Below are 27483 nucleotides of genomic sequence, written 5' to 3' on the forward strand. Positions count from 1 at the left end.
GTCTGCATTTTTTATATTATTTGTGCTCGTTCAGGTACATATACCCTTAAAGATGAACTGGAAGGAATTATGAACGGAACAAACATTTGGGGAACCAGAAGATATCACAGAATAGACAACATGAAATGGACCATACCAGTAAAACAAGAGGAAGGCGGAAAATAGGGAAGATTGAAGGAAGTTGGGTTTACAGTGAAGGACCTGATTCTTGGACTGAAAACTATGAATGAACGAACTTGATGTTGAAGGAAGTGATGTTGATTAAACAGTGTGCTGCAGTTTTTAAACCTAAAAAAACGCAAGATCTCGAAACTATATTTTGTACATCACCAGAATATGACGTACATTACATTACATCGTTTTCTTTCCACATACGTCGTCAATCAATCTTAAATTCTCAACTGCAGACACATTTATAACTATCTTGTACCCACGAAACGATGTGTCAAATAAAGAAGGAAAGAAATGGGAGTGAAGCTATTGTAAAGAACTAGCCACATCAATCATCGCGCGTTTCATATTAATACCCGCCACCACTACACCACCAACCTACAGATATACTAGCAAGGAAGCCACCACTCGAGCCTGGGCAGAGTCTCTAATATCACCATCGCTCCATATTGACACCAAGTCTGAACAGTCTCGTCTTCTTTCAATTTTTCTTCGAACTAATCGTTCTTCGCCCCGTCTCGTATTTTCTGCTTTTCATTCTATTGTCATTTTTGCACCGCCTTCTCTCCTTATTTACCTTAACCTCTCTTTCTCTAATTTTTCATATACCATGTCTCTTATATTTTCTCCAATACTTTGCCTTCGTACTTTCTCTTATACTCTCTTTTCCTCGATCCGAGGTGCGTAGATCCAAACTCTGCCGAGAAAGATAGATTTTACAGGGATATAAAATGTTTACGACTCTGTCTGAATAACCTATGCAGATTAAATCGTCGTTAAATAAAATATGATTACTAGCAGGAATGACCGCGTAAATTACAATATACATATTTAACGTAAATTACATGTAGAAAAACTGCAGATGTCTGTATTTCATTCTGTGCACTTTATTATAATAAAGACACATAAATGTGTTCAGAAATTTGTAAATAATATAATAACAATAATATGTAACTAGTCAGGGATGTCTGCAATGGAGTGGGAAAGGAGCTGACCACCCTACTCCATTATGTCTGACTTAGTTGCCTCATGAATGATGTATTATTGGTGTCACTTGTAGGTTCAAGCCGCACAATTTTTTTAAGAATATATGTATGTATGTATGTATGTATGTATGTATGTATGTATGTATGTATGTATATATATGTGACTGGATTAATCTTGCACACAGGATAGGAACAAATGGCGGGCTTATGTGAGGGCGGCAATGAACCTCCGGGTTCCTTAAAAGCCGTAAGTAAGTATATATATATATATATATATATATATATATATATATATATATATATGGTTCCTGAAAAGACTCAATTGCATCAACCATTTTAAAATCTTCATTGAACATCATCAATCACCATCTCTATTCATCTTTATAATATTCAATGCATATTATTTATTTTCAATAAATTTTTATCGTTTTGATAGCTACCACATCTTGTCGCAGAATATTCTTTTTTTTTTTTAATTTCATTGTGTATTTTTTAACATTAATTTACATTTTCTTTTTGTTCATTTGAATTGATTAGGATGCCGATATTTTAAATCCAAGATTTGAACGGCTATTATTTCGATTTGATTGATTTACACTGCAGGTGGACAAACACCTGGTGGCAGTGGTAACTTAATTACACACTATAAAAATAATACACAATAATTACATTAATAATACATAAAATAACCTAATTAATAAGTGAACCTAATTTTCTATTACAACCCACATATGTATTGTCCCTACATAAGTTTCGCATTCATACTGATAACCTTTCAGTTCACTCTTATCTTACTCACTGCACTGGCACTATGACATATTTCACTGACACTTTAGAACACATTTCACTGACACTACTGAGTGTTCATTTCAAAGTGTGTCATGACGTCACTGTTGTGAGTCAGCGATTTGAAGCGAGTTTCAGCTTTTACATCAGAGAAGTTGCCTATTAATCAAGGCGTTCAATCTGAACTTGAGAACGTGTACGGTATAACTTGAACGTCGTAGCAACAGATGGCGGTCTGTACGGTCTGTGTGCTACTATAACCTCTTTCGAACTGTGTTTTGCGCGGGCAAGTCGTACGCAAGGTATTTGTTATCATCGGTTGCGTACGACAACTTTCCACAACACAAATCAAATGCTCCGTGTTCATGTTGACGGTCGTAGTTAATGTCAACAAATACGTAAGTAATCGTCTTAACCCTCTCCCCATATCCCGACAGTAAGAAAAAACTCACCTCAGTACGTGTTTCCAAACAGCTCACATTCCTGCCACTACCGGCGTTACCGTACGTATCGGTAAGTACTCTTCAGAATAAACGCCGTACTTGCTAGGCAACTTCTCTGGCACATACGCCTCTGTGGAAGTGTAGGAAGATTGAATTCTCTAGGCTCAACGACTAGCCACATGACGGCATACAGCGAGCCACGACACACTTTGAACTGAACACCCAGTATAGAACGTACTGTAAATTATTATACTGACATATTGAAAATTTTATAAAAAAAGAAAGTTTAGTCCAGATTGATGCATGTAATAATTACACAACCAAATGTCAGTTGACAAAACAGACTTTGCATGTCGAAGTTCATTAGGAGATAAAGCACTGTAAATAGAATTCCTTGAAAATGCTAAAGTACAGTTGATTCTCACTGTTTCATTCCTCACATTGATGGTTTTTCATCATTTACACCTTTTTTTGTTTCCCATAATTTTTTCTGTATTCACAAAATATTTTTGCCGAATTTCAATTTAAGCACATTTTACAGCAATACTGAGGTTTAGTAATTACAATTTCTGAAGTCCTGAACTACGATGTGACATAAAATTACACTTTGCGGCAAAAAGAATGGGCCCCTAACAATTTATAAGTTCCATACACATAATACTGTGCTTGCTCGTCTCGTTAAAGCTGCAGTTCAAAAGGAAATACATAATTAAACCATTTAAATTAACAGTATTTTGTTCGACAGTCTGATATATGTTATAAAATCGAATGAACGGTTGATTTTAGATACATCAGGGCTCCTGGAGAGTGAAATAATAATAATAAAGGTTAATAAATAATAAATCCCTCTGACTGAGTTTCTGGCTGATATGTAAATCTATTATCAGGCAGTCATCTCACTTGATATATATCAGAGGACGAACAATTACATGTATGCATCTGAAGTCTGACTAGTGTAATCTGTAATATGTAACGATAGTTAAACAGTAACTGTGGTTAAAATGTAATTTCTGTGCATCATTCATAATCACCAATTACTTAAACATGGTTAGCTGATACCTCATTTAACCAGAGTAAAGTCTATTATGGTACACCGTTTCTACAAAATGACTAAAGGAAAGAATCCATACCTCTGCAAAGATAATAGTCAACGTCTAAAAACGACTGCGCTTACCCCATTCTACATCAAAATGAATGTTTCCTACATTTTCACTTTCATTCATTTTATTGGAGTGCAAGAGGTCAAATGACTTCATTGTCAAATGCCTGGCATTAGAAAACAACAACAACAATTTATCACTGATCGAAACTATTCGCTGCCACTGTAAACCATAACTTCACTGTTTCACCACGCTTCACTGATACAACAGTTCAAATAAGACAATTACACCCTTATTCATACTTATAAACAGATCTACATTAAACTGAACACTTGTAGTCTAAGACCCTCTTACAAGCTATTTTAAAATAAGTTACAAGTCAAACCAAGGGAATAACTCGTCAGGCTAAGTAAATACATGTCAACTTATAAATACATGTCACCTTATAATAATAATAATAATAATAATAATAATAATAATAATAATAATAATAATAATAATAACCAAAATTGTACCCGATTATTTACGCGACGTAATAAATTACTTTTATGGAAGTAAATTAATAGGTTAGAGGGGTACATATATGTTCTTGTAGGCCTATATACTTGAAGACTCTATGTTGCTGTTTTTAATTATCGAGCCACAAATTTAGCATTTTGCGCAGTTTTTACGTGCCTACATCATGTTTCAAAATGGTGGTAACACTTTGATATGATTATTATTAAGTATCAAAATAAACTGACATGGTACACACTATTTGATTATCAAACTTTCAAAATTTCAAACTAAATTTCGGAAAACGTATTATTTCTGTTGCCATGGGAGACTTTGTTGAAAAACTGTAACTTCACATTATAAATAGTTTTATGTTATGAAGCTTGCGGTCCACACCTGTGGAGTAACGGTCAGCGCGTTTGGCCGCGAAATCAGGTGGCCCGGGTTCGAATCCCGGTCGGGGCAAGTTACCTGGTTGAGGTTTTTTCCGGGGTTTTCCCTCAACCCAATATGAGCAAATGCTGGGTAACTTTCGGTGCTGGACCCCGGATTCATTTCACCGGCATTATCACCTTCATTTCATTCAGACGCTAAATAACCTAGATGTTGATACAGCGTCGTAAAATAACCCAATAAAATAAAATAAAAAAATGAAGCTTGCGAAAACCAATTCAGTAACAATGGTACAAAAGTTGGTTCGTAGACATTTCCGAATTGACCCTCTACCACGTCGCTGGATTGGATATGCTACCGTCGATAATCTGTCATATCGCTCCTGGCCTCCCAGGTCACCAGACTTAACATCACGTAACTTCTTTCTTTCGTATTATGTCAAGGATGCAATTTATGTACTACCTTTCCCCAAGATCTAGAACAAGTGAAACATCGGATCATTACTACAATTGCATCCATAAACAGAGATATTATGTTGGAGAGTGTGGCAAGAATTTGACTATCGTGTTGATGTATGCCGTGCATGCTGATGTATATTGTTTATAACGCGACAATAAAAACTTTCAGAGTTTCTCAAACAAATTACATGCACAAAGTATTTTATCATTAATACTTAATAATATTCGTATTAAAGTGTTAACATGATTTTGAAATACGGTGGACGTGTAAGTTAACTTTCTGTAATGAATATTTCGAAGTGCAGACAGAGAAGTTAAAAAAATAGCACGTTGACCTTTATTGTTAACAGGATTACTGTTGTTATAAGTCAAAAGATTTGTAATGGATCAGTAAATCACAAAAGCAGGATCTTGAAATTCTACATACAGCCTCATCATAAAAAATAAAGTGGTTCAAGAGACACTGAAGACGACGACAAATAGCGTCGAAACGGGCCGTCTGTCGAAGGTAAATACCTTTTTAAACAATTTTAACACTTTTAACGTGTGACAGAGTAAATTTTATGTTTTTAAAAAATAAAATTGTTTTACTCTTCTATACAGGGTGATTCACGAGGATTTACCGCCACTTCAGAGCTTATTTCCGATGACATTCTGAGCAAACAATGTCATATAAATATTTCTCCTAATCTCAATATCTTCAGAGTTACACTAATTTGAAATTGTTAGTAAAATACCTTTTTTCTTTAGTTTTAAGGGTTAAAGAATATTCCAAATAGAGAATGAACTATTCAGAAGCATCATTTGTACAGATTTTGTTTTTCAATTTTAAACTAAAAATTACATTATTCTTCCGCACTTATCACAAAAATTGTTACAAATCATACGACTTTAGGAACTTGATTCTTTACAGTTTAATTATACATCTTAATGTACAGTCTTAAAGAATTTACAAGGGTGGCGTGATTTGTAACAATTCTTGTGATAAATTTATAGGAAAAATGTAGTTAAAAATAGAAAAAAAAAAATCTGTACGAAGCAACTATGGAATTCACAACACATGTTTAGCTTCAGAATACTAGCTAATTAAAGAAAATATGATACTCCTGAATAGTTCGTTCTTTATCTGTAATATTCTATTACTCTTAAAACTCTAGAATAATGACATTTTACAAAGAACATCAAATTAGAGTAATTCTGAAAATATTTAAATCAGGACAAATGTTTATATGACATTATTTCCTCAAAATGTCTTCAGAAATAAGTTCCATAAGTGGCGGTAAATCCTCGTGAGTCACCCTGTATAATACAGTATTTAAATGCCGATTTTAATGAAAGTAAAATATTTGAAATTATTACAATAATATATGCAACTACTCCATGTTTTCTTTCGTAAAATTAATTACATATAGGCTTATTTAGTTAATTCTATAATTTATAAATTTTAAGTCAAATTTCTTACTTTCGGGATAATAAGGAACGTCCTTTACGTAAAAGTTCGTCTTCATATTGATTTAGGCCTATGTATGGTCCTAGGGGTTATCCGATACTCGTCTGGGGACGGCACCTGAATCTAGTCAGGACTACCCGTCTGTCAGTATCGGATTCACGAATGCTACCTAAGCCACATATCTGACTTGACAATCTCGCATGGATAGGGTGAACACTGGATCAATGAGTGATGGATACGTCCCCAATCCAGCCCTTGAAAAACCAAGCCAAGCCAAACCATACCTATCTGATTGGCTTTTCTGTACAATAGAAGTGTAAAATGTGTTTCCGCTACGTGTTATATATATACACGACACGTTAAAAATATATAACAAAACCGATTCGTGCGAAAGGACACGTGACCCCAAAACATGCACATATGCATGGATAAATTCCCTAAGGCCATGTCATGGGGACCTCTAATTGTCCGCAGACAGTTCACTGGGGACTGTACTCTCAGTGCGTGTGCAAATTGAAACAGTGTTTGATAAAAGAATAAAATAAAAACAAGTATTAAAATATTAACGTTTAAGTAGCTTCCTGACTATGTTTAATTTAACACGCTTTCAGACTGGCTTCCGAAAGGTCAATCGCGTGCATGTGTGTTGTGAGCACAGTTTATACAGGGTGATTCACGAAGTTATACCGCCACTTAGGGAGGGCCTTCCTAAGGTCAAATGGAGCAAAAATTGCAAATAAAAAGATAGGGTCCGACTGAAAGTTAAGTCTCTACAGCCTATTAACAATTTGAAATTAGAGGGAAAATTTAATCACTACAGGAAACACAACAAATGGATACAGTTCCTACTCTTGTGACTGCTTACGTGTTGTAAACTCCATTCTGCTCATCAACTCTTAGTTTCACAAGACATTTTCAAACGTGTCTCCTCTTACTACCACACACTTGGTCGCAAGCTTATGAATGGAGCGTGTCGCATTCCTGAACTTATTTTGGCTGTTCCTGATGATTGCTACGGCGTCCATAATGCGTGCAATTACTTCTTCATGTATGTTTATCTTAATCTGGTACACAAGATCCTTCATTCATCACCATAAGCAATAATCAAGCAGGTGCCAAATCTGGGGACCTGGCTGGCCAGGGATGAGGACCTCCGCGACCAATCCAACGATGTGGAAAATACCGGTTTAGACGATCTCTCATGTCGAGGGTGAAATGAGCAGGCGCCCCATTAGGTTGGAAGTGCATACGAAGTCTCGTTGCAAGAGGAACATTCCCTAGTAGATGTGGCAATTCGTTCTGTAGAAAATGTACGCACATGTCACCATTCAAGTTTCCGTGTAAGTGAATGCTCTATCAGCTGATTATACAGAACACATCATATATTTACACTAAATCGATGTTGAAAATTGGTTTTCTCCGTAGCTTTAGGGTTAACATCTGCTCATTCATGTAAGTTATGTAAGCTATTAATGCCATCCCGTGTGAATTGTGACCCATTAGTGAATATAATACAGCGATAAAACTGTCTACAATTTCTGTTTAACCAGGTGCAGAACTCGACACGATTGGCATGATCTTGTGGCTCTAAATGTTGCACTTGTTGAGGATGATACGGATATAGTTTATTTACACGCAGTGTCCTCCATACTTTTGACAGAGTAACACCGAGTCGTCAAGCTACACGTCTTGTTGAATTTAGAGGACTGCGTTGTACAGCGGTGAGAATGTTTTCTTCTTCTGCTACTTCATGATGTTGACGTATTTCATACTGGATACGAATACTGGGGCGTGAAGCAGTTTTCATTAGTGTGTCAAATGTTCCACTAACGGTCTTAGGATTCTGAATCCTACGATTAGGATAACGGCGGTGATATTCGGCCGCAACAGCTGTTTCATTTCCCTCACACACACCATAAATAAATACCATATCGGCATATTCCCCAGTATGTTGTAAATTTATATGACATCTTAAGACAACTAACAAGCTGCTAACTCCACAATATATGGCAGTCAACTGAACATGTGACAAATGACTCTTGATTCATTGCAAAGTGAGCGCATGCGCTGACATTAGAGAGCTCTATTCATATCAACACGTTTAGAAAATTAATCATTATTCTGAATTATGTGATATAGGAAAAAAACTTTATTAGGGAAATATGTTCCAAACCACTTCAGCAGTGGCGATAAAACTTCGTGAAACATTTTGTATATAGACTACACATACAGACTGATTCAGGAGAAATAGTGAATATTTTAGGGGTGGTAGTATGAACTATTCTGAGTAAAAAGTTCATATATAAACATGTGTATAATTTTCAATGGATGTGGAGATACAGCTGTTTGAATGTTACTCATAACAAGCCTTGCAAGAGGCACTAAAGAACGACAAATGACTATGTATTACTGAGGCACAAAGTAATAGTATGTATCACTCTCATGAGATCGTCTGACGGCAACGCTGTTCACATTGGGTGTAGAGAAATACCTGTTATAGTTCTCTTGGCTACAAGGATTGACATGTTTTTCCAGCACGACAGAACCCTTATAGAGTTTAGCCGTCAGGTGACATCTTACATCTCACATTTTCCGAACGATGCATCGGTCATGGTGGTCACGTAAGTTGGCCACCAAGATCCCCAGACCTTACTGCTGTCAATTTTTATCTGTGAGGGTAGATGAAAGGCGAAGTGTATTAAAACAAAGTAAACACAAGGGACGAATTTGTAGCGAGCAATATGAATAATAAAAGAACAAGACGACTTTAGGAGAGCAACACTTACTGTTGTCAACAAAGCTGAAAAGTGCATTGAACTATTGAAACATATGATACCATGTAAATAAGCAATAAATGTATTAAGTCATTTGCCCTTCCTTTTTGACACTTGTAACACCTGTTATGCGTAGGGGAGAGTTGGGTAGTATCGGACATCGGGTAATATCGGACAGTGACTTTCTTTCATCTACCACCAGATGATAGTACCTGAATGACATGGTTACGTTCCTGTGTTGTCGCATACAGAAATGTAAACTGTCATTCAGGTACTATCATCTGGTGGTAGATGAAAGAAACGCACTGTCTGATATTACCCGATGTCCGATACTACCCAACTCTCCCCTAAAATTCAAACAGCTATATTTCCACATCCATTGAAAATTGGACAATGCTTACAGGGAACTTTTTACTCAGAATAGTACATATTATTATCTTCTAAAATATTTTAGGCAATCTTTTAAGTACTGGAACGTTGGGCCTCTTGACACGTAATTTCGGCCCCAACGTAATGTCAAATTCCCATCTATCTGTCGCTCTTGCGAATGATGTATAAGATAAAGGACATGAAGTGTTCTTCAACGTCCAACGGTCCGTAGTCCGACGGTTTGAGTTGTGTACTCAAGGAAGACTGAAAATTTATTGTGAGATACTTTCCAATAAATTTGAATAAAAGCTCATTTTTCACCTCTGTCTTCTCTTCTTTAGGCATCCTGTGCTTAGGGCCCTATATCACTAAAGTATTTTTAACATTCCTTTTCATTGTACCCATTTTCGCTTAAAAGTTTCATACCACGGCTTATCCTCCTATCTACGCAATGTAATTGTTAGTTTAATTTGTATACGTCAGACGGATTTAAAGTCTTTAATTGCTTATTCTTCGACGACATGGTGACGTCACCTAGACCCAACATACTATTCCCCAAAAAAATTCGGTACTTATGTCTGAAACACTCTTTATATAGTACACATATAACTACAGAGTATTAATAAATATTACAGCGAACTGCGTTCGGGCGAGCATTCTATTCCCGCTTGGGTTGGTTACCTGGTTGGGTTTTTCCCAAGCTTTTTCTCAGCCCTAAAGCGAATGTCAAGTAATCTATGGCGAATCCTCGGCGTCATCTCGCCAAATACCATCTCCCTATCACCAATTCCATCCACGCTAAATAAGTTAGTAGTTGATACAACGTCGTTAAATAAACAACTAAAAATTATTACAAGGGTCGTAACTAATACAAAAGTAAAATCCCTGCGATGGTTCAGTGGTCAGACAATTCAGCCCGTCACGCAGACGACCCGGATTCGAATCCCTATCAGGCCTGGAGTTTCTCACACTTGTGGCGGACAAGGTCGTAGTTGGGGGTTTTCTCGGGATTCTCCCGTTTCCTCGTAACATACATCTATATCATTCCGTCACCATTTTTCCATTTCTTCATCATTCCACAGCCTTCCCCAAACGAACGGAGAGGACTGTCCATTTTGTAATAATAGTATTATTAATAATAATAACTTAGTAGTAATTGCAGTTGTAGTAATAGTAGTAATGAAGCAGTAGTAGTAGTAATAGTAGTCGTATTTAATTGAGCCCTCCGCTGTGGAGTAACGGTCAGCATGACTGACCGTGAAACGAGCGGGCCTGGGTTCAAATCCTGGTTGGGACAAGTTACCTGGTTGAGGTTTTCTCCGGGGTTTCCCCTCAATCCATTAAGAGCAAATTCTGGGTAACTTTCGGCACTGGAACCCAGATTCATTTCGCTGACATTATCACCTTCATCTCATTCAGACGCTAGACAACCACAGTAGTTGATAAAACGTCGTAAAATAGCCAATTAAAAAATTAAAAAGACGCTTTGAACCACAAGACTCAGTCAGCGATAAAATGCAAAATGATCGATAAAACTTGCTTGGAATCTACAGTAGTGGCGAAAAAAAAAAAAAAAACCGGACCGACCCTTGTACCTGACTTCAGAGTCTTGTTCACTCCAGAGCACGATAGACTGGTAACTAAGACTTTTGTGGTTCGAATCCTGCCTAGGAAGGAAACTTTTTTTGTTCCTCATTCAAATTTATTCTCAAAACTTTTCGATTGCTAGTAAAATTCATGTTCTGGGAATAATAAGTTAATTAAGTAGACGACCTCCAAATATGGAGGGTAGCTGTGAATATATTGAATAAGCAGTCGTGGACAACCAATAAGGGGTGGTCCTCCAGCTTGGGGGTTGGGCGAAGGGCTAACAACCCATCACCGTAAAAAAACAGCTTGTTACGAATCCCTACAATAAGCTATTGTATTCTTCACCTGACATAATTAGGAACATTAAATCCAGACGTTCGCGATGGGCAGGGCATGTAGCACGTATGGGCGAATCCAGGAATGCATATAGAGTGTTCGTTGGGAGACCGGAGGGAAAAAGACCTTTGGGGAGGCCGAGACGTAGATGGGAGGATAATATTAAAATGGATTTGAGGGAGGTGGGATATGATGATAGGGACTGGATTAATCTTGCACAGGATAGGGACCGATGGCGGGCTTATGTGAGGACGGCAATGAACCTTCCTTAAAAGCCATTTGTAAGTAAGTAAGTAAGTAAGTAGTAAAATATCGCTGCAATCGAAAAGTATTGGGAATAAATTTGAATAAGGAACAAAAAAAAGTTTCCTTCCCAGGCAGGATTCGAACAATGAAAGTCTTAGTTACCAGTCTATCGTGCTCTGGAGTGAACTAGTCTCTGAAATCAGCTACAAGGGTCGGTCCGGTTTTTTTTTTTTTGCCACTACTGTACAACTTCAGTACTATCTCGAAGGAGCCATGTGAGGGTTTTATCGTCTTTTAAAATTCAACAACTTCGGGCGGGTTTGAACCCATGAATCTGGGATCCAAACGCTAGAACAAAGAGGGCGATCCTCCCTCACATTCAATATTATTCGAACTACATGCTACACGGCGAACGACGGGCCTTCCATGATGTGCTGTCGACAAGAAGGCCGTCCAGCACAGAATATAGTCATGAATATTATACGAGTATCTTATAGTTTTCTTTTTTGAGACGCTAGTGCTCTTCTTTCTTGTGAGAGATTTTTAAAATCGTGTAGCTGAGACTGAGCCCTAATAAGGGACTAGTGTGTGTGTGTGTGTGTGTGTAGCCGCTGAGCATCGTTCTCCATACATGGCACGTGTGCATTAGCTTCCACTTGCGTTTATGCCCACCCGAGAGCCTTCGTTCCCTAACACTACACAATTACGCAGCCCCGGATTAAAGTGTTTCGAGGCCCGGGGCTAAGTGGAACTTCGGCTAATATACAGCGCGTTCAAATCTAGAACAAACTTTCCTCTGCATATCGCTGCAAGATTCAAGGGAATCAAGTATCCCAGAACATCTGGACCACGCCGGTGCTATCGCAACATCTTAAACAGGATTTACTATAAGCGGTAAGTAACTTACAGGAAACAAATGACTATCACGAAGAAAAGAAATGAATATACACAATATTCATGCCACAGTAACATACATTCCACTACCTGCTCACTGAAACGGTGGATAATGTAACAAAATAACCAAACGATTATTCATTCAATCATTCATTAATATTAATTCAATTCTTCCATTTAATCTACCATACACAATCTTTCATTTAGGCCTATTTATTTATTTATTCTTCTTCCATTTATTCATTCATCTATAAATCCATTCATCCATCCATCCCATCCATTCATTCGTCTATCCCATCCATTCATTCATCCCATCCATTCATTCATCTATACAACCCATTCATTCATCCATTCCATTCACTGAGTCATTCTTTCATCCATCCATCCATCCACCCCATTCGTCTAGGCTATACAGCCTACTCATTCTTTCATTCATTCAACCATCCCATTCATTCATTAATTCATCCATCTATCCCATACATACATTCATCGATCCATCCCACATCCATTCATCCATCCATCCTATTCATTGTTTCATTCATGCATTCATTCATTCATCCATCCATCCACCCCATTCGTCTAGGCTATACAGCCTACTCATTCTTTCATTCATTCATCCATCCCATTCATTCATTAATTCATCCATCTATCCCATACATACATTCATCGATCCATCCCACATCCATTCATCCATCCATCCATCCTATTCATTGTTTCATTCATGCATTCATTCATTCATCCATCCATCTACCCCATTCGTCTAGGCTATACAGCCTATTCATTCTTTCATTCATTCATCCATCCCATTCATTCATTAATTCATCCATCCATCCCATACATACATTCATCGATCCATCCCACATCCATTCATCCAGCCATCCTATTCATTGTTTCATTCATGCAGTCATGCATCCATTCATTCATCTATTCCATCCATTTTTTCAACCATTTATCCATCTATTCCATCCATACGTTCATTCATCCATCCCATTCATTCTTTCAGCTATTCATCTATTTCATCCATTAATCTATCCCATTCATTCATCCATCCCATCTATTCATTCATCCAGTCATCCCATTCATTCATCCATCCATCCCATCCATTCATTCATCCATCCAGCCATCCATCCATTCCATTCATCGAGTCATTCTTTCATTCATCCGTCCATCCATCCAATTCGTCTATCCAACCTATTCATTCTTTCATTCATCCATTCATTCATTCATCAATCCATCCATACATCCCATACATACATTCATCGATTCATCCCATACATATTCATCCATCCATCCCATTCATTCATCTATTCCATCCATTCATCCATCTATTCCATCCATACGTTCATTCATCCATCCCAGTCATTCTTTCATTCATTTATTCATTCATCTATTTCATCCATTAATTCATCCATTCATCCATCCCTTTCAGTCATCCATCCATCCATACAACCATTCACCCATTCATCCATACCATCCATTAATTCATTCATCCATCTTTCCAGTCGTCCATCCATCCCATTCATTCATTCATTCATTCATTCATTCATTCATTCATTCATTCATTCCATACATCCCATCTATCTATCACTCCCTCCGTCCGTCCACCTACCTACCCACCCACCCACAAAATTTCATGGATTTGCGCCCCTTAGAACACTTGTTTTGGCAGCCATTTTTAAAAGTGTGCGCTCTTTAAATCCCCTGCAATCTCTGCTGTTTAACAGCATTTTCCTCGATTTTCAGTTTGTGAGCTTTTACCCTCGTTCAAAACCTATATCTTTCTATAAATTTTGAGTTAGCTGCATTACCTTTTTTTCCACGCCTGCCTCAATGTTTACTATATGAAAGTCCGCATTGATATCTCAGTACGATTTCAAAGAAATAAAAAAAAAATAATAATAATAAATAAATAATTTGTACAATCGTGGAACTATTTTTTGTATTTGACCTACAGTAATGTAAACAATTTTTTAGACAAAACTAATAAGCACACTTAAAATTTCCACGCCAGTTATTATTAATGACAATATGTTGAACATAATAGCAAATTTTCAGTTTAAAAACATTTTTATATGAGATGAAAAACAATTAAAATTTTTACGAAAAACTCTTTAAAAATATACAAAATATTTACCAATTCAGCTCAAAATATGTAAGTAATACTATTTACAAGCCAAATAATGAAAACTGTAGGTCCAATATTAAAAACTAAAATTGTCAAATATCACTTCGATGTAGGTCTATCCTTAACACGAAACAGAATGAGGAGGTTCCAATATAAATTACTGTAGACTGTAATTCCAAGAGATTGGGAAAGTATGAAGTTATATGAAAGCACAAAAAAAAAAACATGAAATGTAGAAATAATACAGCCTACAGCCAAAAACATGCAATACTGCATGATGTGGAATATTAAATTTCTAAATTATATTTTATCCTGATTTTATTTAACGACGCTCGCAATTAACGAGGTTATATCAGCATCGCCGGTGTGCCGATATTTTGTCCAGCAGTTCCTTTACATGCCAGTAAAACTACTGACAGAAGCCTGTCGCATTTAAGCACACTGTAAATGCCACTGACCTGGGCCGGGATCGAAACCGCAATCTGGGGCACAGAAGGCCAGTACTCTACCGACTGCGCCACGCAGGCCGACTATGCAGAATATTAATGGAGACCTTCCTCACATATTAATATAGATCTTTCTCTACATACAACTAAAATAAACCTCACTTACCATTTAATATGCAGAACAATATTCACTGTTCTTTATTTTGATAAAGGATTATTCAGATTTTGCTAAACAACACTGAACCGTCTTGAACCGAGAAAAATAACTAGTTAGATTTGATTTTAGAGTAAGACGAAATGATCTTGGATCAGTATTTATACAACAGTAAATTTAAGCTCAACTTGACTCAGGGTTAATTTCATTGCCTGATCTCAAATTAACTAATACAGCTGGCACTAATTCGCCTGCACAGACAAATGAGTTGCGACAGCGACTCATATTTGTATTCCTCAACTTTTTCTTTGTCTCTTCTCAAGTACAAACACTTTTCAACGTTTAGGAGATCGTGATACAATAAAAATGGCCATTGGCGGCTTGAGAATGTCACAACAACCAGAATTGATTGGAGAAACTCGTCCTACAGAAATAAGTCAGGGATAGAACTCGGTTCCGTGCCGTAGGAAGCAATCAGCTAACGGGCGCCGTAGAGGCACACGTTATACACGGATCCTCGCACAAACATTGCGGTCTCCCCTATGGGCAAAGCAAGCAGATCGAAGCCCACTGAGGTTCTAGTGGTTATCCTTGTTTCAAACTGTACCACGTGACTTACAACAGACACAGCCTCTTGACCGCAAAGGTTTATAATGGAGAAGCATCAATTTCTTACACGAAATTAAGCAATATAACATGCACGACAGAATACTCTTTAACAGTAATTAGTAGTAGTAGTAGTAGTAGTAGTAGTAGTAGTAGTAGTAGTAGTAGTAAAGATGATTCGTCGTAAGAATGGGAAGACTCGCGCCCCCTTTAAGACATTAAAATTATTAATATTAATGTCGAATTTTAAGACTGTTTTACGGAAAATATACGAAAGCGCAGTATATTTTCAATTTAGACATTAGAGAAGCGATGTTTTAGCACGCATATACAGTAGTGGCAAAAAAAGAAACAGGACCGACCCTTGTAGCTGATTTCAGAGCCTTGTTCACCCCAGAGCACGGTAGACTAGTAACTAAGACTTTCGTGGTTCGAATCCTGCCTGGGAAGGAAACTTTTTTTTTTGTTCTTTATGCAAATTTATTCCCAATACTTTTCAACTGTTCGAAGAACCCCGTAAGTGACACCAATAAGGCACCACTCGTGAGGCAAATAAGCCAGGATATAATGGGGTATGGTGCCCAGCTCATTTCTCCCTCCATTGCGTACGTCCCTGACTAGTAACATAGTATAGCCTACTAATTAGACTTTATATGTATACAAACAATTGTTCTTCCTCTGACATGTCATACCGTTGAGATGGGGAAAAAATAACCTAACGGTTATTTTGGAACCGTTCCTTGTTTGGAACTGTTCCAAAAAGTAACAGCACCTTGGAATACTACGTTCCAAAATAACAGTGTTGCTCTGAGCTAGTACGAAATACTTGCGGTTACAAATACTCGTTTCACTTTGGAACTACATTATGACAACGCCTGTTCCACAGAACGGAACATGTTTGGTACTATTGAAAGCAATGACGCCAACTTTTGAAAAAACAGTGGGTGGGCTCAAACATTTGACGAGCCTTAAGTTAAATAAATCTCACAACACGACAAATTATTGGGTGGGCTCGGATCCCACGAGCCCATATAAGTTAGCGCCACTGTTTGAAAGCAGAATTGGGAATCCTTTCGTCGTACTGAAATAAATGTTGGAAACTAAAGTAAAAGATAAACAGTAAAGATACGAAGATAGTCTTTAAAAAATGTACACATTATCTTGGAACTGATATTAATTGAGTATAGGATTCTATCAATTAACATAATGCCTGTATTATGGTAACTACATTGTGAATTTTATCAAAGGAGATGAAAATATATAGGTTAGGTTTTATTTCCAAATATTTTACAGTTTTAGTTTCATTACCAATTCTTGAAATTAAACTAAAGTCTGTTGAAACATGACTCTATTATTGAAGTTCTTCTGTGTAAAAAAAGTACAACGGTAAATTTTCATATTTCATTACAATGAGATTATTATTCTTCATGATTGTACATTATTAATATGAATTTTAGCACGGCCGAAATAATTATAGCTTTTATTTACTAATTTTTGGAGAAACTGAACACTATTGTAACCTTCAGCTAAGCAGAAGAGGAATAATAGGTTAGGTTTTATTTACCACTGGGATCCATTTCGATTTCGTGACCAATTTACAAATAATTTAAAATTACATTATATTTCCTGCTTCGAACAAACCTGATGTACGAATTCAATTTAGCATTAGAAAAGATTTCATTATGACATCGTACTACATCACATGGCATACAAGGAAGTATGTGATCATTTAGCGTCCTAAGCACCACTGTTATATTGCATACTAGTCGTACGTACGTGCATGTTCCTAAATACCACTGTTACATTACGTGCTAGTCGTACGTGTCACTGGCCTGTTCCAAAACACCACTGTTACATTACATACTCCTGTTATACAAAATACTTGCTGTTACAAAAAAATACTCGATGTTATGGAATTACATTATGAGTAGACTTCGTGGAATTGCCACGAGAATCGTAAGGTTTACTGCGCACGCGGTATAGACTGTATGAGAAAGAGGCGTGCGAGGGATGGAGTATGCCTCTGATGTAAACACTGAGCAGTATACTGCGGTTACAATAAAACCTGTATCCTGCACTCAAGAAATATAATGAATGATATCATTGAAGTAGGAAATGTCTAAACATGTAAATACACAATTATTTTATAGTGAGATATATTAACTCTTAAAATTTAATGTAAGATATTCACATCATCCTTGAATATGTGCATTGCAGTAAAGAGTTACGTACATTTTGAGCGACTGTAAAGTAACCTCCTCCGATGGTCACTTAAACAGTTTTTATTTTGGGAAAATGTACGTTCAACATCACACGATGTAATACGTACATATTTGAAGAACGGAAAGTCACTACTTTTTAGTACACCAACTTCAGACGTCTTGTCGTAACCTGATGGTACATAATTTATAATACGAAGTTGTGAATAGACAGAATTTTTAGCAATAATATTTCTCAACTTACATTTCACTTTTTCTGAAATTAATGAACTGTTATTTTGGATAACGGTTTGTGATACTTTATCCACTATAATAAGGGCTTCTGAGAGTTGTGGTTTAGACGATTCTAACAGAGTGATGCTTTCGGACATGATTTTAAAATTAGAATCAATGAACAGAATATCTTCCAATAGCTGTTCAGAAGGCAATGATTTTACAGCTGCAACAGCGGAACTGTCTGTGCTATCCAATTCATCAATTAACTCTATTATTTTTCCGTAATGTTCTGCATAATAATTAACAGCATCCAACCACGTTCCCCAACGGGCCAAGACTGGTTGCGGGGGTAAGGGTATTCCAGGGGCAATTATTTGGCACAGCAACACTCTCATTGTACGTAATATGTTTTATTGAATTTTTGTCTGCACTGAACAAATATTAAGCTTTGACTATTCCAACACAGTAATGCAAAAACAAGTGCTTACATAGGTATACATTAGCTGTAGCTGCTCTATCTATTTGGACCGGTCACATCTCTTAACATGAGCTGCTTATACTATGAGACCGGGCGGTCGCTCACCTCCTCTATACTACCGTACATCGGCAACCTGATTGCATGCTGCGTGTGGCAATTCAACGAAGTCTAATTATGAGTTATGACTATAAAATAACGTAACGGCCTGTTCCAAAACACCACTGTTACATTACATCTCGATGTTATGGAACACGGCCGACTTGATGCTCCCTTCGCTTTTAAAGGAAAAGCGAAGCTAGCATCAAGTCGGCCGTGTATGGAACTACATTATATAATGTAAAAATTAATTTCTGATCCTACCTATGTGGTACCTAAGAGGTTACGTCCAATTTCGGCTTCCCCTTCAAAAATTTCTAGAGCTCCTTCAGTGGAGCAGCGTAACCCGGAGTGAGACTAGAGGCCAACAGGCTTGGAGCTCACATATTTAGTTTTGTACAGCCCCAACCCCTTGCAAGGACGCGTTTTGCGTACCTTTTAAATTTATCCTCCCAATTCTCTTTCGATTTTCGTCGTTTTTCTGATCCTTCAGAATTTATCTGTTATGGTAACAATATGGAGTCAGGCCACAAAGGGAAAAACACTGGAGGAGAGGGATTCAATCCGGTGCTGTGGAGCGAACTTCGGCGTAGGCTATATAATATATGGTGGTACTGTTATTTTGGAACTGTTATTTGGAACCTAGTATTTTCATGGAACTGGAACAGTTGGAACTGTTACCAGAAAATAACTTTTCCCATCTCTAAGATGTACCACCTAATAATTGATATCTTATCAGCCAGCATCTCAATTAGAGGTGTACTATACACCAGTGGTTATCAACCGGTCCGCGGCAAGAATTCGTAATTTCAACTTTAGTATTAGTTTTTTCCGTAATTTTACAAAAAGAATAGTTTCTGTTTATCTTTAATATCATTGTACAATATCACCTGAACTTCCCGCATACTATGGGAATGAGAAGCTGAACTTGCATCTTTAGCTGACATGTTCTATCTTCTTAATGACTGAAACCTATCTCTTCAGCAAACTATGACAAATGAGTTTACTCTCTGGAATAAAATAGATGCATTCATGAAGAAATTAACTCTTTGGAGACAATATTTGCAGGAAAATAACTTGGAAATGTTTCCCCTTCTCCAAGAATTTCTAACTGTGGCTGACATAAATGAAGAAGATATATTTAAAGTCATAAAACCAACATCTCAGCAACTTGATTGAAGTTTCAATCACTACTATCCTAATGGTCATGAAGAAGATGCTCGGCAAGGGAATTTTTGGATAATTCAGCCTTCCACGGAGGACGTGGACTGCCATAGACTCACTCTTCAGGAGAAAGTAAGTTTAGTTGAACTTTCATGTGATTTAACTCTTAACTCCAGATTCAAAAACAAGTCATTCAATTAGTTTTGGTTATCTGCATGTGAAGAATATCCCGATATCAACAGAAAAGAATTGAAATTACTAGTGACTTTTTCAACAGCATATTTATGTGAAACAACTTTCTCTGCTGTCTGTGTAATTAAGACAAAATACAGGAACCGAATGGATGTTGATGCCGCCCTCCGTCTTGCAGTATCCACTTTAGATCCAAGAATCCACAAGATTTTGGCAAATAAGCGGCAGCAAAAGTATCATTTAATCCATAAGAATAACTTTCCAGAGAAACAGGATAATTGAATGCGTAAATGTAAACTTACAAACTTCAAGTTACAAAGTTGATGCGACTGTTCAAGTTGTAATTTTAAATATCGTTCTATTAACAAATAAAAATTAAATTTGTAATTTTAAAAAATAGTGTATGATTTTCTATTTTGTCGGTCCCCAACATTTCTGCCTGACTTTTACCGGTCCACGAGTGTCGAATGATTGAAAATCGCTGCTGTACAGTATACATTATAAATCTAAAGTGACCTTCTGAAATAAAAATGGACAATATTTTCTAGGTTCAATATAAGAAAATATAATTAACATATTTCAACGTCAATCTCATGGTGCATTTATTTCATTACATTTATTTATCATGATCTGATCAACAACTCAATTAGAATATGAGGTGAAGACTACCAAATCGATTCATCCATCACCCATCAAAATTCTAAATGTTTGTAGCTATCCAGTGAGAAATATGTATAACATATTACATACATACGAACAAAATATAGATTATGTTATGAATAAATACATAATGCAATTTTATGTTACTGTTTTCACTTCATTATTCCATGTATTTAAATATTTTAGAGATGCACAATTTTTTTTCCTTCACCATGCTATAATGTCAAAAGAGCTTGTACAAATTTTGGCCACTCGACCGCAAATTACGAGGGCCGTAAAAAAATAAGTTCGCTAGGAGCCGTTAACGGAAAGAAAACACAATTTCATTGAAAAAAATGTATTGGAGTAGACACAGTATTAAAATTGTTGAGATATTTTTCAACATACTCTCCACCGGAATTGAGACATTTGTCATGTCATGGAATCGACAGAGAGGTGCAGACGGCTGTCAAACGCTGGTTCCGATCCCAGGAGGCAGGCTTCTACGACACAAATACAAGAATTGATCCCATGATATGACAAATGTCTCAATTGCAGTGGGGGATATGTTGACAAATAGCGCAACAATTGCTGTATCTGTTTCATTAAATCTTTTCATGTAATTGTGCTTTTTTTCTGTAAACGGCCTCAGGGAAACTCACTTTCTGGACAGGTTCGTAATTGCGGTCGAGTGGCCAAAATTTGTATAAGCACTTCTTTCGATATTCACATCGTGGGAGAAAAAATAAATAACTTTTTTATCTGCCCCCATCAGAAAGTTTGCTTGTAAGCGAATGTAGATTCCATTCTGTTATGCGGGTCATTACGAAAATGAAGACGCGAATTTGAGCTGCTGTTCGCGACGGCAACACGTGACACATATACGCGGCGGCAGAAGTAGACTTACACCATTCATGTTTTCCAGGGTTGATATTATCGGGGAGGGGATGCCGGTAGTGGTGGTAAAGCAACCAAGGTGGCGGCGGCGGGGTTTGGGGGATCGGATCGGATCGGATCGCGGGGGTGGTTGCGCGCGGGGTTTGTCTTCTTCGTCTTGTGTTGCAGCACACCAGTAGACCGGGAGCTCCGGGCCAGGACGGTCAATCGCGGTTTAAGCGCGGTTACTGCATCACAAGGGGTAGCTGGCGCGAGTGACATCATCAAGAGGGGGAGAAACAAGCATCCCCCTCAATTGTGAGTCAGTTGTGAGCTGAAAGCCGATAGGATCGGATGTGAGCGGGTCTTGCGAGTCAAACGTACGCATTCTCCTTTCAAAGGTTGCTATGGGAACAAGAGACGTTCACAAGATATTTCGCGTCCGTCTATTATATTTCAATGAAACATTTGTTTATAATCTGCGATTTTCATTTATAAAACAGTGACTGAGATGTGAAAATATATTCCAATATAATAAATAAGTGTTACACTGAGCTTTTACTGTTTACCAACACTATAAAACCCGAGATGTAACTTACATTTCTCATGCTAGTGGTAATATATTATTTGCGAAAACAAAAATAAGTGACTGTTAATAAGCGTAATGAAGATTAAGCAGACATTTTCTTTGTAGACAGCGATTCGTTTATGTTTCGCGAAAATGAAGCTCAAACTGTTGTATCGTTTACGAAATACTCTGTCGATTTTTACAGGTTATCGTTACAGAAAGTGTAAATTTTTATCCGGTAAAAGTAAGGGATATTTATTACCGATGGATACTGAAAACGTACATACAACGAACTGAAAAAGGTACGACACGGACAGGTGAAAAATCGTTAAAGCTGTCATAACTAATGTCTGCAGCGCTGTACCGCATCATTACCATATCCGTCGAGGTTCTCGGCAGCGCAGAAATAACACCGGCGTTCTGTGATAGCAAAACCAGGCCCCTGTGGTGAATGAATTACTGATCCCCAGGAAATTTTAATATAATTAAAACATTCGCTGTTCTGCCTGACAAATGAACTCAAATTTAAATATCAAACAGTATGAAAAACTGCGATCTATCTTACTATTTTTGTTCCCGGTTGTGTGCATTACAAATTATTCCGTTTTGCGAATATTTCATTCCCAACAGCAACAAGTGTCGGCAATGAATATGAGCTAATGAATGTATGTATGCAATAAAGTTATTTATATGCAACATTTACGAAAAACAACAATTGGACGGAAAAGTTAATATCGGGGAGGGGAAAAACTGTACAAACATGACCACCACGTTTCGCCAATGATTTCATGAATGGATCTGTTTACTTTATCGACAGTAAACACAGATATATCGCACTTAATTGAAAGTCGAATAAATATAAATCGATCGGAAAGGATGCGGGCACCATGAATTTCAATATTCGGCACAAACACTGAGATATGTGAAGTGGGCGCAGAGAGTGTAGTTCCGCGTGGGACCCGGCCAGCTCGCGACATGGCCCAAACACTGTTAGTGACGGCGCTTATGTTAGTGGTGGTGTGTGGCAATACCGCGGAGAACGGGGGGTCGTGCCCCGCGGGGTGCGTGTGCGCGACCGCGACTTTGGCCTCTTGCAGAAACGTCCGTCACGACGGCATGTCTTCGCTCCTGCACCAGCTGCCGTCGACCACGTGGAGTCTGGAGGTCATCAACGTCACGGCAGACAACGCCTCCGCCCCCGACATCATGGCAGACATCGTCGTTGCAAGGCTGCCCGGCCTCACGGAACTGACCTTGACAAACTGTCTGATCCGCGAACTGCGGGGAGGTCACTTCGCTGGGCTGGAGCGGTTATCAAGACTGAACCTGTCTTCGAACCTCCTCACCAAGCTGCAAGAGGGTGTGTTCAAACAACTGACATCTCTTCAGGTACTCAACCTCAGTTGGAATTCTATTGCCGACGTTAGTGACGGTTGGTTGAAAGGCCTGGAGAACCTCCAAGTGTTAGATCTATCTTCCAATGACATTTCAGTTTTAGAAGAAGCTGTGTTTGCTTATCTTCCGAGTTTGCAGAGACTGAATCTCAGCTTTAACAAGCTGTCGTTCGTTGCCCCGACTTCGTTAAACCTCAACAGCAGTCTGCTTTGGTTGGATCTATCGCGTAACAACATCTCCAGTCTCAACGACAGCATTTTCAACTTCTTTGAAAATCTTCGGGTTCTGAACTTAGCACAGAATAATCTCGAAGCGTTAAAAGGACAATATTTCAGTAGACTCTCAAACCTCCAACAGTTAGACATTTCTCAAAACAATATTTCCACCCTAGATGACGGTGTTTTTAGCGAACTGAACAGTCTTCAAAAACTTAACCTTAGCGACAACACACTGGAAGCTCTTAGTGATGAGTGCTTCATCGGTCTGACGCGTCTTCAGCAACTAGACGTGTCCCGTAATCAGATCTGCAGTGTCTCTCCCGGCACTTTCCAGTCCATGGGAAGTCTGATGGAACTCATCCTAGCCGACAACCCGGTGCTGGGACGCTTGAGACAAGAGCTAATGGTGTTAGTGGGAACGGGTAGGAGGTTACAGATTGTGGATGTGTCGAGGTCAGGGCTGTGCCAAGTTCCAGCAGCCTTGACAAGATCCATACGCTCTCTAAGACTGGCAGGGAACCAAGTGACAACTGTTAGGTGTGGAGATCTGGACAGCTATCCCCTCCTTCAGCTCCTAGATCTCTCAGACAACCAGATCGTCGAATTAGAAGAAGACGCTCTGGGGAGACTTGAAGTGTTGTCCACTCTCCATTTGTCTGGGAATGACCTCCAAGTTGTTCCGCGCAGTCTACCATCAGGACTGACAGCTCTTCACCTCCAACGCAACAAAATCCATCAGCTAAGCACTGGGGATTTCCAAGGACTTCCACGTCTGAAATATTTATCACTCCGTTCTAGTAACATTTCAGTTATCCAGAACGGTGCCCTCAGTCAACTGACTGCGCTGGAGATCTTAGATATATCAGAAAATCCCTTGAAAAGTCTTCCAGGAAATGCTCTATCTGGACCACTAATGACTGTTCTCCGATTGTCTTCACTGAATGGTATCGCTTCTACGGCAGGTGCGAAGGAGATGTCTTTCCCAGTCACGTCGCCGGAGAGGTTAGAAGTCTTAGAACTGGATTCCAGCCCAGTTCTCGCTCAGCAGCTTCTGGCAGACACGGCCGCGCTTGCGGCATTTCGTCAGCTTCGTGAGCTGAATCTCGGAAACGTTGGACTGACGAATCTCCGGTCCGACTTCTTTCATTTCCTGCCACGACTCCGTACGCTACGACTGAACGGCAATCCGTGGGACTGTGAAGACATGCTCTGGCTTGCTAACTGGATACGTCGTCAGCAGAAACATCAGCAACAGCAGCTGGAATCTTCACTTGAAGATGCATATTGTGCTTCGCCACCGCGTCTTGCGTCTACGCCTGTGATTCATCTCCAAGATTCTGACTTCAACATCACTACGAGCAACGCAGATACGTCTACGTTTTCTTCTATGATAGTGACAACTAGCATTGATGGATTAACTGCAGAACTCAGGTACGATGCAACAGTTACAGCAAAAATGTTTCCCATTGCCAGAATACGCAACACACAAGTTCTTGGCAACTTAACGTTGGTGACTAATGTCCCTCCTTCCACAGATCTTTTACCAGGCGCACCATACATCAATCTTTCCGAATACTCTACGGAAACATTTGACACAACCACTTCAATTAACGAAATAGACCCTGTCACAAACTCTTATAACACACTGAAAACAACCTCTACATATGTACAACCTGAAAGTTCTCCCACTACCGAAGATATGTTCAGAATTCCTACCACTTCATTAAATTCTGATAACATAAACACAACTAAATTCTATGAGGATGAAACTGTTATACACACGCACCCCGACAGTTCAAAAATAAACAGTACCAACAAAACGCTTCAGAAGAACGAACCCACAACTCCTGAAACATATTCTTTATATGACGAAACAAAACCAACTACAATACAGACAACCTTCCAACAACCAATGCTGTCAGATAACAATCACAAAGAGAATGTTACAACTGACCTGCGCATTAATACAACTGAAATTATGTTTCCCACACTGTCCAATTTTATAAGCAACAATGTAACTGATAGCAATGTTAATATTCAGAATGAACTTGCAGTCAATGATAACAATTCCAAACACAGCAATGATTACACAATAAATGCAATGTTAACGACAAATGAAAATACTTCTTCAAAAATTGTAAGCAAAATTATCGGTACACAGATTGCAGATAATGCAACACGCAATATAGAAACGGACATCCCATTGAATGTAACTAAAATTATGATTGCAAGTAAATCTTGGACACAACATAAATTCTTCCCCAATTCGAAAGGCAGGGAGAAACAACTAAATGCTGATTCATTTAATCACAGTGAATTACACAATTTTAATGCACATAAGATGATTCCAAATTCTATTAAAAATGACACATTTAAGAAACAGACATCCTCTTCCAAAGTCTTCCATAAACTTAAGGAAGAGGACAAGTCACTTAATAATATTATGCAAGGGGACGAATCTCCGAATAGAAATGAGAATCAATCTTCCAATATTAGTCAAACGTCAATAAACCTCGTAAACAAAACATCAGAAAAATACACAGTAAACATTCTAATTGCTTTAAATTCAACTAGAAATGAAAATACACTCAAAACACAACACACATCAAACAAGACTAAGCATGAATACACAAATGTTGTTACTAACCAGTCAAACTCATTTCCTTCGAATAGTTCTGTCCGGAACTCTGTACCTACAAACCATTCCACCAAGATTCCTACAAACAAGTCAAAGTTACTGAAAACAAACACTACAGTGACTTCAGAGAAAGTAGCTTCAAAGCAAGACAATGCAACAAGTAGCAGTATGAACAGTGGTAACATTACGTATATCATCAACACCATCTCCATCAAGTACCTTAACAGAAGTGAGGACGGTACTGAGTTATCACCCAACACAACCACACCACTGGAAGGAGAGAATCTTGTGTTTGAGAATGTGACTCTTGCAATGGGAGACAAATCAGTGTTTTACAGCAGTCGTGCAAGCGACGCATTCGCATCGGGTGTTCGTGTATCAGTGAAAGACAGCATTTCGAGTTCACTAGTTTCGGGTTCGCACCCTGGTATGTTTGTTTTGCTAGGTGTAGGTCTCGCTATGGCTGGGGCTCTAGCTATGGCGTTGTCACATTGTGCCAAACGCAGAAGGCGACTTGCTGTTGAGTACAGTCGGCAGCAAGACATTGAGGTTAGGAGCATGTCGAGCATCGGTGATCTGTGGTGACATTCACCCAGATATTAGGGCATGGTCTCAGTAGGACGGCAATACGAAATCGTGCAGAATTTGGACTATGCCCATCAATAGAGGTTTTAATTTCAAAATAGACTAACTTTAAAAGAATAATATTAATGGTAAATAAACACTGATTAAGAACAAGTCCATGTATTAAGTACATTCCACAACATAAATGTCGGATCAGCATTTTATATGCTCCATTTCAGTGAAAGTAAACGAATAACATGTCAGAATAAGTCAATTTGAATACATTTAGGATCTGGTTAAGCAACATTATCACTGTCCTAAAGAGCTGAATGAACGTGACGTAATATACGAGGGAAAGTTAAAAATAAAGGGGTGTTTCAGAGGGCGAACCGCCTAAT

At 38.2% G+C, this 27483-nt stretch overlaps 2 protein-coding genes across 2 annotated transcripts in view; one reads left to right on the plus strand and one right to left on the minus strand.

The window, feature by feature from the left end:
• timeout (circadian regulator timeout) overlaps positions 1 to 27483 on the minus strand; it is a 369648-nt gene that overhangs the window by 244735 nt on the left and 97430 nt on the right. The window lies entirely within an intron of this gene.
• On the plus strand, positions 22872 to 27411 carry LOC138704599 (uncharacterized). Its single transcript, XM_069832669.1, has one exon. The coding sequence runs from the start codon at positions 23246 to 23248 to the stop codon at positions 27104 to 27106; it is 3861 nt and encodes a 1286-aa protein (XP_069688770.1). The 5' UTR covers positions 22872 to 23245; the 3' UTR covers positions 27107 to 27411.

This window comes from Periplaneta americana, chromosome 8 (assembly GCF_040183065.1).
Source record: "Periplaneta americana isolate PAMFEO1 chromosome 8, P.americana_PAMFEO1_priV1, whole genome shotgun sequence".
NCBI classification, from domain to species: domain Eukaryota; kingdom Metazoa; phylum Arthropoda; class Insecta; order Blattodea; family Blattidae; genus Periplaneta; species Periplaneta americana.